General features: G+C 43.0%; 1 protein-coding gene across 1 annotated transcript in view; it reads left to right on the top strand.

Moving 5' to 3' along the window:
* The first annotated feature begins 2,271 nt into the window (after positions 1-2,271).
* The window catches only part of NRG1 (neuregulin 1), a 119,356-nt gene continuing 107,287 nt past the window's right edge, over positions 2,272-14,340 (top strand). Inside the window, exon 1 of the mRNA XM_012809261.2 lies at positions 2,272-2,938. Coding sequence (XP_012664715.2) covers positions 2,272-2,938 — 667 coding nt within the window. The remainder of the gene's footprint in view (positions 2,939-14,340) is intronic.

Raw genomic sequence — 14,340 nt, 5'->3', positions numbered from 1 at the left:
TAATACCCTTTAAATCATTTATAACTACCGAGTAATCTCATCTTGAAGGAAATGATCACATTCTTATCTCCTGGCATTTAGAGCTTAGACGTATTTCAAAGCAATGAAGATGGTGCCACACAAAACATAACAGGCTTAAAGCACATCTCAAGACTCCAGCTCGAAATTTTACTACTTCTGGGACTCATGTGATAGATATGTAGTATAGATTTAGAGAGAGTTTTAAAGACTCCTATTGACATAGGGGAGCAAAATGGTTCCTTGGAAACCATTCAGACGTCCAGGCACGGTAAGTACAGATGAAAGGTTCAGATGCACAGAACGTGGGGGCAGGCAGCAGAATGCCTGGGGGAGGGGCGGGGGGGGGTGTGCTCCGCCGAGGACAGTGCCTTTCTCCCAGCATTTTAATGACTGCTGTTTTAAGAGAAAAGAAAAACAAATATCCAGCATTGAAACTATATCTGTGAGCTAAAGCTACTGAAACCCAACCCAGAAGGCATGCCCTTATAGAAAACTCTGCTTAATACTCGCAGCGAGTTAGAGCTGAGGACATGTGGTATAGATTACAGCGCCCGGGGAATTCAGGTCTCCGCCGTGTGCAGTCACAATGGAAGGCGAGTTTGAAGATGAAGCGATGAAGCGATGAAGCGGTCGTCTGTGGTCCCTTCCTGCTCTTCCTTGCCGGCACTTCTTGTTAGTTTGACATTAGTCTAGTTGCCGTGGGTGGGGCAAGGGAACTGGAAGTGGGAAGGGGACCAGAGTGGAGATACAGAGACTTCCATCCCCGCCCTCAGAGCGCTCCCTTCCTCCCGCGACACTCAGCATGTCACTCTGGGCATTACAAAGTCTTGCAAAAAGGAAAAAAAAAAAAGAGCTAAAGGCAGAGCTGTCCATGGTTAGGGGGAAAAAATGTTTGAACTGATGGTTGAAAGTCAGTCTTCTTGGTGAACACAACTTATTAGAGGGCTGGGGAAGGAACGCTGCCTCTCAGCTGCAGGCTGGAAGAAATTGCTCTCAGAAAGCTGACCTCTCCAGGGAGGAATCAGATAGCAGGCTGTGCCAAGCCTCAGGTCCAACCCCTGCGGTCCCACCTACAGCCCCCGCCCCATCCCAGCTTTGTTAGATTGCTAGCATCGATCGCTGGCTTTTTCTGACCCCACAGTGGGTGAAGGAAGGAGAGACAGCGAGACTTAAAGCAAGGGGGGTGGGGGGTGGGCGCAGGGTCTGGGGCTGCTTTTGCAGAGAAAGAAAAAAAGAGGAGAAGGGGCCGGGAACTCCTCTTAACTGGTGCCTGCCTGCTTCTCTTTGATTTGATGGCCTTTATTCCTTCTAATTGGATAAAATAGGAAGTCGCTGGCAGTTCTGTGTTCTGGGTACACTGATGTTACTCAGACCAGCCAGCAGCAGGTCCAGAGTGTGGAGAGAGAGTGGGGGCTGGGAGCGGGGAGTGGGGCGAGAGCAGGAGAGACAGACTGGGAAGAACGTGTTTGGATGAGAAGGGGAAAGAAAGAGAGAGAGACTGAAGCAGAGCCGAGCCGCAGAGGGAGAAAGTGAATGAGCGCTCGGGAAGGACAAAGAGGAGTAGCCCGGGCGGGGTGGGGACGGGGCGGGGAAGGGAGTCGCCGCCCTCCCGGCCGCGCGCCCGCCGGCCGGGCCTCCGCGATGCTCCGAGGGCAGGCACCTGCTGCTCCGTAATGATTCAGCCGCTTTCAGCCGCTGCGCTAACACAACAGGATGCTGTTGCTACTGTCGCTGCTGCCCCTCCTGCCGCCGCCGCTGCTGCCGCCGCCGCCGCCGCCACCGCGGGTCCTGCTTCTGCTGCTGCTGCTCGGGCATGACGGTTGTTTCCTCCATCTGAGCAGACACCAGCTTCAGAGGCTTGAGGTGGGGACCATGCCTTTCAGTTTGGGCTACTGGTTTACTTAATTCGCCAGCAGCCCTGCCGCTTCTCGGCCGGCCCCTGCCCTCTGGACCGGCGGGGATGGTTTGCAGAAGCACCGGAAAGAACTAGGAAAGTGGCCCCGAAACAGCGGCTCGAGAATTATTACCAGATACTTTTTGGGGGGGGAGGGGGGAGTTGCTAGAAGCTTTTTTTTGTTTTTTCTCTCTTTTTTCCTGTTTCTTCCTCCTGAACTCTTCTTGCTTTGGATAATGGCCTTGGACTTGGACGACCTATCGATCTCCCCCTCTAAGATGCTGTATCATTTGGCTGGGGGGGCCTCTGCGTGGTAATGGACCGTGAGAGCCGCCGGGCCTTCTGGAGGTGAGCCGATGGAGACTGATTCCTCAGACATGTCTGAGGGAGCTGCTGAGAGGTCCTCCAGCCCCTCCACTCGGCTGAGTGCAGACCCGTCTCTAGACGGGCTCCCGGCAGCAGAAGGCATGCCAGAGCCCCACACCGAGGACGGGGGCACCCCCGGGCTCGTGGGCCTGGCCGTGCCCTGCTGTGTGTGCCTGGAAGCCGACCGTCTGAGAGGCTGCCTCAACTCCGAGAAAATCTGCATTGTCCCCATTCTGGCCTGTCTGGTCAGCCTCTGCCTCTGCATTGCCGGCCTCAAGTGGGTATTTGTGGACAAGATATTTGAGTACGACTCTCCCACTCACCTGGACCCTGGGGGGTTAGGCCAGGACCCTATTATTTCTCTGGATTCAACGCCTGCCTCAGCTGGATGGGTGTCCTCTGAGGCATACACTTCACCTGTCTCCAGGGCTCAATCTGAAACTGAGCTTCAAGTCACAGTGCGAGTTGACAAGGCTGGCACGTCCTCCGAGCCTTCAGCGGCTCTGACACCGAAGACTCGTATTTTTGCTTTTTCTTTCCTGCCCTCCACCGCGCCACCCTTCCCGTCACCCACCCGGAACCCTGAGGTGAGAACACCCAAGTCAGCAACTCAGCCACAAACAACTGAAACTAATCTCCAAACTGCTCCTAAACTTTGTAAGTAGAGAGAGAGACAGATGATGATGATGAACAAAGGAATGGGTGGGCGAGAGGTCCCAAAAGGTGTCCCCAGAGACCCGGGGCTCTGTTGCCCTTCTTGCATTTTAGTGGCGTGGCTTTGTTGGGGTGAATCATGTGACTGAGATGCTCCGGTTGGCATCTCAGGGATCGTAAAAAGGTCTTAGGGGCTCCTGATCCAAACCAGGATCCAGGTCTTTTTAACGGCTGCGGCTCTCTCTGGCTGAATGTTAAATCTGGGGCTTTGTAAAACTTGAGCCTCTGCAAGTCATACTTGCATTTAAGTTAGATTCAGTTTCTTTCTAGCACCTTTAAAAATCAACACATCGGCCCTTCCATTATATATAAATGTGATTTCCATCTCCCAGGGAGTATGATGTTGTGTCTCTTTCCCTTGGTAGACTTTCTGGTAACCCCGTTCCAGTACCATCCACCTCCCAGGACCCCAAGCTACTCCTGTTGGCTCTTTCTGCCGCCTCTTCCTGTTCCCTCACCACTTCTCCCCACCTTTGTATTTTAGTTGGTCCTTTGGGCTTTTGCAGCGAGTCTTAAAACACTGGCTGTGCTCACCCCCACCAGCTGAACACCACTGCCGTCCTGCCCACATCCTAGTCTTAACTTACTGAGCATGTATTAGGGGAAGCTTTATTTTGTGCAGGACATGGTACGATTCTGCAGGAAGGGATTTCCCCAAATTAGTTTTGTCTTCTGTAATGAAATGTTTAAATAGCTTCCTTGGCAGTCATTAAAAAGTACAAGATCGTTTAGTAAGGTACATCATTTTTTTTTCTTTAAGACGTGTGCCTCCTCTTCACCCTGTAGATTGCAGCAGCCCGGTTTAATAAGCTGTGGGTGCAGGAGCCCACGCTCTTAAAACAATACAGAAGAATATATTGCCGTTTGCCCTGGGTCACTGCAGTAGTTTTACAATGGAAAGTTGACAAGGAGAAACCCTGATGAGTCAGATTGTTCTGAACATCAATAGAGGAAGGAGGAGTTTTCTGTAGCCTTTTATTAAAAAATGTTTGGAGTTTATTTTTGTTCTGTTTTGAGATCTATGACGAATATTTACTTAGTAAAAAATAAAGTAAAAGATCAGAGAACTTAGCTCTTAATTACATGTGTAAAATCCCTTAGAGTTAAAAGAGAAGGAGGGAGTCTCTGATGAAACACCCCTTCTGTTTTCCCTCTAGCCGGTCATGAAGAAGAGTTAAGAATACCTTTTCCAGATTATGACGTTTGGTGTGAGGTGGAGCAATGTGTTATAGAAACACAAGAAACTTGATTTGTGCTCGCCATTCAGGGTCATCTCACATCCCAGTTTCAGTGGCAAGGATGAAAAAGGATTAAGAAAAAAGCAGCTTATTTTCCAGGTGTAATTAGGGAAAACCTGCTCCATCTTGCACATGCTGCCTGTCAAATCCCTGAAGCATCATTAAAGGTCTGACCAACATCACTGCATTCGCTGCCTCCACCCACCTGGCAGAGTGACCACGAAATCATACCCAGACGAAATGACAGGCTATAAAAAGCAAGTACAGGTCTTGCAAAGAAAAGCAGAATTCGCCAGGAAGATAAGGTTACTTCTTTACCTTTATCATTGTAAACTGTAAGTCTTTAATTAAGATGTGCTGGCCTAGGTTTCGTTGCCTGGAAAAAGAAAGATGGCCCTTTGAAAAACTCTTTAAGTAAATCTTATAATTTGGGCATCTGAGGAAATCAAGCAAATAAAACTTACTCAGCACATTTTTCCTTACCTAGAACCATGTCAGCAAGTGTGTCGTGAAGTTTTGAGAAATTATGTGTGAAGGTCACTTCCTCTACCTAAGTGTTTGAGTAGGTTCTAATCCCATATAGTTTATTTTATTTTATTTTGTTCTTTCCAAACCAGGGCACTGATATTGTGGCATTTGCAGTAAGTGGGAAAAATTTCCTGCTGCCTAAGCATCAGTGTAGCCAATTTGGCCCGATGCTTCGCTGCAGTGTTCTGAAGTGCATCAGAGTTTATAAACCGGGGGAAAACAGACCGGGAAGCCGTCTTCTCCTAAAGTTAGTGGTAGACAGTCGGTTAACACCGTAAGGCTATAAAGAAACAATGTGCTAGTTTTTTGGACTGGCGCCTAAAGAAATAAATAAGTAAAGAACATGAGTATCTTAAAAATTCTTTTTTTTATTTGTTGGAAAGGGATCAGGCCAGGTAGCTTTGTTTGCAGAGACTTCTAAATGGTGTGTTTTTTATTGTTGTGTATAAAAGGTTGTAACCATTCAATAAAGCAGCGGTTCTCAATCTGAGGGTCGAGGCCCACAGGAACTGTATTATTAAAGGACCGTGGCTTTGGGAAGGTTGAGAACCACTGCAATAAAGGAAAGGAAAGAGAGAAGAGTTTAGAATGCGACTGTCATTTTGTAATCCCTTCCCTTCTTTTTAACTAGTCGCAGAAAGAACTGGAACTCTTATCATGCCATGTTTTTAACATGAACTAAACTGCCGGGCTTATGTTTTAAGATGACATTATCATATCTGAAACGTGCTTTTTGGTGGCTTGAGGATTTTATTGTCCCTCTTCGATTTTCTTCCTGTCTCAGCATATTCAGCATATGATCCCCAGAGCGCTAGCCTTCAAGGTCACAGTCTGTGGAGGGCTAATTGATTCTTCTTTTCCTGGAGCCTGAGAGAGTGGAAGAGAGGGATTCCTGTAATTGTGTCTGCAGTATTACTCCCCATCCCAGCTACCTGCCAGCATTAGGGTTTTATTTTGGAATGCTAGAATTAGTTCCTTCCTCATGGAGTCTTGTGAAACTGCAACATCCTTGGTCTTTATCATGACAGAAGGCAAAAATGTTATATAGGTATAGTGTATGTGTCAGATTTTTGTGGGTCTTTCATAAAGTCATATAATTTCATGTGTTCACATTATTAATTTATATATACATGTAGATCTTAAGGAATCTAACAGAAAACTGAAATAAAAAGCGTGTATGGAGATCTATGTATATATATTTCTATATATTTTGTTCTGAAGTTTTTCTGTTGGGGTTAGTAGTTCTTCCTACCGCAGTGATTGTGTGGGTCCCCTAATACTTGCACCATTAATTTGCTTTCTTTGTCTGGGCTTTAAAATTTTATTACCATTGATATGGATAGAACTGACTTTGGGGCGAGATTTCAAACTGTGATTAGCATAAAAAGAGCTGATTAATTAAATGGTAGCCAGGAAGCTGTAGTATCACCTTGAAAGAAAATGATTTTTGGACAAGAGACTGTGCTTGACAGCAGACTCTTGGATGCAGGAATGTATTGGTATTTCTGTCTTAGGCCAAACTTATTATTATTTTTTTAATCTTTTTATTGGGTTGCATGGCAAACCATTGTTCCTGCCGTGACAATGTGAATCCCTACCAGTGGGAAAAGACCAGCGTGATGAATTGATGTACCAGGGGGCTGATTTCCTCCCTTCCGTTTGAACATGGCATCCCTTCACCTTCCCACCCATCTTTCTTCTTGCTCCGGGGAACTATATTTGTAGGTATTTAAATAACTTCGCTTTAAACCCTACTTGTTGATGCCAAAAACATTAGAAACTGTAAAGACTGGAGGCTCTTCAGTTTGAACCAAATCTTTTCTAAATTTACCGATGAGGAACCCCAGGCTCAGAAATTCTAGTGAAATTCTCTGTGCTAAAATTTACTCTCAACTCGGACACATTTAGTGAAATCTGAAGTAGTAGAAAATAGAAGTCTGCCTTCCAGATTTTGAACAGACACACACTGCTGTCTCCTCCCATCATCTTAACCCTGTTCTGGAGACTTAGAGACTAATTCTGGTCGTTTCAGTAGCCTCTGATAAGGGCAGTACTTCAATGGAGACCATTTACTCATGTCCCTGCTTTGTTCGTACTAAATTTGCCGTCCTGGTGGTCTTGTCCCCTTTTTATTTGATCATCTATACAGGGTTCAGGTTGCTTTTGAAAACAGCTCGTGTCCCCGAGGGTGAGCTCTTCTCTGCACTAGCAGGTGGCTGGATGGCTCACCCCTTTCCTGCACGCCCACCTGGATTTTCCCTCCTCATTTCTTTGTGATGCCCAGACCCGCCTTCTTCCTTCCCCCTTTCCCAGTTACCTCTTGAATCTTCCTTTGTTTTCTAATTGTGTCATTCTGCCTTTGTGTATGAATGTGTCATTACGTTCTAAGATACGAACGCATCTTCACTGTCTTTGCATCTGTAACTTTATTTACTGCATTTAACACTGAATGGCATTTACACGTATTACAAGCAAACATACCAGAAGGGTGTCCAGCCAGTGAGCGATATGACAGTTTCTTACTGGCACAATGAATGAAACTTTTGGTCCATTTTTTAAAATCTCGTTCCTCCCGCCTCCCGTTAGTGAGTTCAGGGCCAGTTTCCCCTCTGACTTTTGCCTGTCCCCATTTCTGCACTCCCAGAAAGTTCTTGTGTCCCAACCGCATATCCTTGTTCTTCCTCTTCCCTTTGCCTTTTTAATAAAACCTTTCTTTCTTTCTTTCTTTTTTTTTTTTTTGGAAACAGAGTCTCACTCTGTCACCCAGGTAGAGTGCTGTGGCATCGTAGCTCACAGCAACCTCAAACTCTTGGGCTCAAGCCGTCCTCTTGCCTCAGCCTCCCAAGTTAATAACACCTCTTTTTAAAGCATAGATGAAGAGGTGTTTTATAGATTGAAAAGGCTAGACATAAAAAACAGTGATGACTTATCTAGACCCCCAGGAGCCAGCAGCGTGCCCCTCGTGCACTGGGGAGTCTGCTGAACCTTCCGCTAAACCAGGGGTCCTCAAACTTTTTAAACAGGGGGCCAGTTCACTGTCCCTCAGACCCTTGGAGGGCTGGACTGCGAGCCCCAGAATGAGTTGGTGGCAAAGCAGAACAGGCAGTGGCGGCAAAAATAATTGTCTTAGGCGGGCTGCAGGTGGCCCGCAGGCCGCAGTTTGAGGAGCGTGCACTCCATTGTGTGTGCTTTTATGTTTGTGATTCCCTTTTTATGATTTTTGCTAAACATCACGTTTATTTTTCTTCTATCGTTCCCTCTTATCTTCATTAGTGAGTGTCTGGTAAGTGCCTACCGTGTGCCAGGGACTGTTCCAGACTAGTCACGTGGTGGTGGGAGCAGAACAGCTGCCCTCACAGAGCTTTAGCTCTGGCAGATTTTAAAACGCTGTTGCATTGCTCAGTGGGGGGCATTTCTTTACTTTCTCGTATGTCCACCTTCTGAATTCAGCATTTCTCCTCTTTGCCCTCATATCACTCCCCTTTTAACGTCTAATTCTGTTCTTCCCTTACTGTGTTTCTCTTTTCTATCTCCCAAATACTGAACACTTGCCCAGCTATGTCTTTTATCTTAAAGTGACGCCAGTCCCACCTTTGCTACCAACAGGCCAGGCAGCCTTGGGTGATTCCTATTTGGGAGATGTGGCATTGTTTAATCAAATCGTTGGGGGTGGCTCGGCGCCTGTAGCTCAGCAGCAAGGGCGCCAGCCACATACATCAGAGCTAGAGGGTTCGAACCCAGCCTGGGCCTGCCAAACAACAATGACAACTACAACCAAAGGAAAAAAAGAAATAGCTGGGCTTTGTGGCAAGCACCTGTGGTCCAGCTACTTGGGAGGCTGAGGCAAGAAAATTGCTTAAGCCCAAGAGTTTGAGGTTGCTGTGAGCTGTGATGCCACAGCACTCTACCAAGGGCAGCATAATGAGACTGTCTCTAAAAAAAAAAAATTGTTGGGGGTGGTTAGGAAAATAATATCTATCCTGTAATATCCTTTAGGAACTCCCTTTAGGTGGAAAGTATAGCACATAAATAAAGATTATAAGATTATTTACAGAAAGCTAGTAGCTGTAAATATTTTTGTTTGTATATTCTGGTCTTATTTTGTATAGCTTATTTGACTTGCAGGACATAAAGAGTATTAAAATATTCCCCAAGGGTTTTTGTTTTATTGTCCAGAGAAAGGCTTGAATCTGCCATTAGTTGTTTATTTCTCAAACAGAATAAAGACAGGGGCTCATATACTATTCCCCTGAAGAGTGACTGACTAGACTGACTAGAAGTGAATAAACTTGATCTTTATTTTCTCAAAGCCGGCTGCAATCTTTGCTCCCAGGAATTTGACCTATTCTGTGTGTGTGTGTGTGTGTTCAAAGGTTATTTCTGAACAATATAATTGATGTCTTATAATTGTAGAATTTCCTATGTTGAACATTCTTAGAGATTATCTGGGTCACTTCCCAGCTGAGAAAATGCAGGTCTGGAAAAGAGAAGTGACTTGCCCAAGGTCACTATAGCCAATCAGAGGCAGTGCTGAAACTATCACCAAAGTGACCTTTCTTTCCCCACACCCTACTTTTTCCTGCATACTGTTTTAGCATTTATTACAGACAAATGTGCAAATACTACATATTGTCATCACTTAAAAGAGATCGATTTTCCCGTTTGTTACTTACTTATCCTAATTGGTAAAACTTCCCTTACTCTATTGAAGATGTCTTCTTTGGAGAGAAGAATTTTACCTTTATGATTCAGTCCGTAGGATACACACCTCTCTGGAGACTAGGCATCCATCTCCTATCAGTTCTGTATATGGGAGAATTTTTAAACAAAGCCATCTCACCTAAAATATGTTACTTATTTGGAAAGAAGTTAATTTCTTATTACTGAATGTATTCCAGCAGTGACACCGTTGAGGGAGTTTCATGTTGCGGGCAGATTATTAAATGTCTTTACCTCTGAAGTCTCTTAAAATTCTGAATCTCTGTCCCTTGTGGTATTAGCTTTCCAGTTGGGCAGACTTGCTTGTCAAGCCTGGAGCAAGTGAGATGGTCCCTCTGAGTCTGTTTCCTTATTTATACGTGACGATAGCTGTATATATGTCTTGGGGCCATTGAGGGGGTTAGAGGAGATACTGGAGAATACTGAGTCCCAGGTAATATTTGGGACTAAATTGACTAATTGACTAAAGCATAGTCAATGTAGAAACCAGCACCAATTTCTCTCTCATTCTGCCTTTGACACCCTTCCTCATTTTGTTCTTCTCCTTTGATGTTAGAAGTGGTTTTTGTAACAGTTTGGAGAGTAAATTTGGAAGTTTTGGGGGAATCTTATGAAAAGCTCAGAAGTAGAAGAGACCTGAAGAAGCGTCCCGATAAAGTAAAACTTGTAGTAGGCAGTTGAGACCCAAGGCCAAGTCTGTCTCGTGTAAGCTGTGTGACGTTGAGCAAATCACTTTACCACTTGAGATTTAGTTTTTACATCCAAACATAGGCAGACGTTAATATCTGAAATTCTGGAGAGATTGTAATGAGGACAAAACAGGTTACTCTATGTGCAGAAGAACTTGTCACTAGGACAGGGTGTAAAGCCATGTGCTTTATTTTCTAGGGTTTGCGTGCGCATGTCCACATTCACAAGTGTTAACATTTCGAGGAATAAATTATAAGGGGTCTTTACAAGTGAATTTTTTTTTTATTTCTTAAAATGATATAGAACGTTACTCTTTTCTTGAGTGCCATAAAATGTGATCTTTTCCCCCCTAAGAATTGGCTAGAATACATCAATTATTTCTCTTTGGGTAATGTCCAGAAATCACCATTGTCTGCCAAATTATCATAAAGGCAGAATGATAAGGAGTTATTTGTAGAAAAGAAAAAAAGGTAGAGCAGTAAGTGAATCGTACCTGTGAAGGAAGCGTTCTCCCTGGGAGGAATGAGAACACAGGAAGGATCTACACAGTTTAGAGACAGCACAGACTGAGAGTGTGGCTGAAAGTTCTGAATAAAGATTATACTCACCTTATTCTTGTTGCTCCAAACTGGGATTTCCTCATCCAAAAAGATAGGAATTAAGGTTCCTATGAACTGTTTTCAACATTTTGTTTGACAAAACCCACGACAATAACAAGTTATGCAGAATAATCAATCATACGTGAGCTACCTCCAACATAGAAATGTTTGAAATTTCACTGAAATTATAATTAAATATATACCTGTAATTCATCCTCATACTATTTTAAATAAAGGAAAATGGTCTGGTAATGAATAAATACGATTGGGTAGATAAAATTATTTAGAAATGTGGATGAAAAGGTTTTTTATTAATAGGTTTGGAGGCGTGAACAGAAATCCCTCCCCCAGCCTTTTAATTGCTAGAGGTTTATAAAAAGTAAAAAAGAAAAAAAATTGTTACAGAACTAGAAAACAATTGTTCCCTTGAATATATATTGGAGATCCCAGTGGCCATGAACTTAAAATGAAATCTTATTAGCTGGATTATTGGTCCCAATCCTACAAAATGGAAAAAAAAAAACAGTGCTGTTCTGATATATGTATTAAGGGGCTTTGATGTTTTTGTCGTACCATAGTGACTTTTCTTGCAGATAAATGTAATTTTGTAACAGCTTTCCTTTTACAAAAATGTATAGTAATGAGCATAACATATGTGCTTTCATTTATTTTTTAAAGTACAAGTAGAGATATGTGAGAACTTCTATGCTTTTATCATCTGGATTCTTATTAATTCAAGCATAATAGATTTGCTGCAGAAATTGAACTCCAAATTAATATTGGAGCAATGAGGCAGCTCCTTGTAAGGGAAGAATATATGGTAACAATCTAGGGCAGATTTTTACCTGGGAGTAGGTTTTCTGATTGTGCAATGGAAATATTTGCTTTATTCTGATCATATTAGCTGATAGACTCAAAAAAATTAAATGAAATATAACAGAAAGCTTCCTCAGGTAAAGCATTTTTTATTTTTCGTCTGCAACATGGTTGATACCCCAAGACCTGACTTCCTGTAATTCTCAGAGATCTGCAGTTGAATGTTTGAATTGCCTTTTCTGAGGTGGTGTTCTAGCCAAAAGGGAAACTCATGAACTCTATTTGAAGCAGGAGCTAGTACAGAATTTAATATGCATGTAATTCTCTAATAAAAAAAAATCTCCATAATTCATTTTATTTCAAAAGCTCATAATTTAAAATTAAACCAGCTATGCATATTTGCATATGCATTTGGGAGGGATGTGGGCGTGATGAAGACAATAATAGTTGCCACTAGAAGGAAAAGTTACTGCACAGGGAAGCAAGCCACACTAGATCTCTCGCATTTTAACTGCGGCACCTGTGTTGGTTGAAGACGTGATGTAATTTCATTTCTCCAGCTCCTCCTTTTCCCTCCGTCTCTTTCTTACTGGCCATCCCACAGGTGGCTTTCTCGTTCCCCTGCCACGTCCTACCCACCATTACTGCTCCTGCAGTGATCTCACTGCACCTTGCTCCATCCTTCTCTCTGCCACCCTGGTCTGAAGCCCGTCTCCCAAAGCATCAGAGCTTATGGCCCAGACCTGTGGTTTCTCACTGGGTGGGTTGGGGAGAGAGTGAGTGAGACCTTAACCGCAGTCTTGACCACGATTAGCCTAATGACTTTCAGTGTTGTCTCTTCCTTAGCTAAGTAGCAGGAAGTATTTGTTTCATGAAATATGTTGGTGTCACAACAATAAAAGCTCCATAAATAAACGGAATGATCTAAGGACAGTGGAACTGAACTCTTGTTAGCATTTGTTTGTAATCCCTTGGTAGAGCTTTCTGGGTCATAATTGCTGGCTCTTCTGGGAACAAAAGGAATCAGTAACCATTGATTGTTACAAGGACGCTAAGTATTGCCTACAAAGCAAATCTTAAGAATGATTAGTGGCAGAGTTCTGTGTTGCAACTCTGATCTTTCCTTCCTATAATCTTTAAAGTGAACTGAATTTTATAGTTTTTCCCTTCAAACAAGTCTTAAGATTCTTCAAAAGGAAGAAAAAAACCATGTCGTGCAATGTGTGAAGGCTTCAATTTACATAGAAAATGAAAAATAAATCATGTAACTACTTCATTTTTTAAAATATTTCTCTTTCAATGATGTCGGGGAGCCAGCTAAATTAACCCCTGACAAGCAAGTTCAGGTTCACATGGATATGAATTCTTCTAATTTTAATAGTTCTGTACTATGGAACCTGATGTACACAGCCAATGGTCTACACACCCCCATCTGCTCAGTGGGATCACTGCAGGGATTCTCAAAATCCTTGGAAAAGTCATTGTTGAAGATTGTTGAGTTTTCTTTATCGTTGATAATATGTCACCTTGAAATTCTATTTGATCTAGTTTGGATTTAAATCTTTTAATAATCTACGATACTTGTCCCTACTGTCAGTTTAAGTGGGATTTACCAACTAGAGGATCCTCATACTGTATGGTACTGTAATCTCATTAAGACATACTAAGTTACATAGTAGAGATTCTAGCCCTAACTGACCTCAGATCAATGTATGTTTTGAATATGTGTTGGATTATTACATAATTAAAATCAGAATGTCTGAGTTTTAAGGGATCATAGAGATAATTGATACCAAATCTTTTTTTTTTAGCTCAGAGAACCAAGCTCAAAAATGTCAAAATTCTTGCCAGAGATCTTACACAATCAGAAAATGTTGGTACTGTTCTCATGCAATCTATATTTTCTGTTACTAAGTCCCTTTGCCATTAGTTCATTCTAATGAACTAGTTTCTCTGTGATTCCGATTCTAGTGCTACTCACCTATGGGATTTGTAAATAAAATTTTAAGCAGGTTAAACATTTACATGAAAGATAAAAATCTCTGAGTGAGCTCCCTCCTTGAGAAAAGACCTAAGTCTTGGTGACACAGTTTGCTTCTAAGTCGCTCCCCCTCTGTTCTGTGTCAACAGAGTTCAAGGGTAAGAGGTGAGTAACAGATAAAGGGGGAAAGTGACTCCTTGGTTCTCATGGCCCTTGGATTTGGAGGGAAGATTTATAGTGTCTAAATTTAATTCCCGGATATTCTAGTTGTGTTTTTGTCCCTCCTTTCATGATACATAGAATGGCTGTAATAAATGTTCAGACGTTGATCATACCACCAAATAGGAATTTTCTTTTAATATATGAGCGTTATTATTCAATGGGCTTTACTGGATCTGTTGTGAAACGGATTATAAAGTCTTATGATGTATAAAGCAGAAATTTTATTTCATTTTCATTTCTTGAGTATACTATAGCTATATTATCCCATAAACTCTCTCCTGGTATTCAGAGTCCTCCCATAGCAGCTCCCCAGACTTCCCATCTTGCCAAACTCTGGCTGATCCCATTCCTCACCCGCATGGGCCATGTTTTAGCCAACGGGGACTCTACCCTGAAGGTTATTTATTTCCCTCTCCTTTTTTGGCTCAATCTATTTTTCTACTATAATAATGTTCTCTTCCCACAATCTCTGTTTGCCCAAATTCTTCACAGGCCTCAAAGCTCACTCTTCACATTAGATAAAGCCTCTTCATCCTCTAGAGACCCCCCCCC

The sequence above is a fragment of the Otolemur garnettii genome, unplaced genomic scaffold (assembly GCF_000181295.1).
Source record: "Otolemur garnettii isolate 467f Iridium unplaced genomic scaffold, OtoGar3 scaffold00102, whole genome shotgun sequence".
NCBI classification, from domain to species: domain Eukaryota; kingdom Metazoa; phylum Chordata; class Mammalia; order Primates; family Galagidae; genus Otolemur; species Otolemur garnettii.
This window is presented reverse-complemented; position numbering and strand designations above follow the sequence as displayed.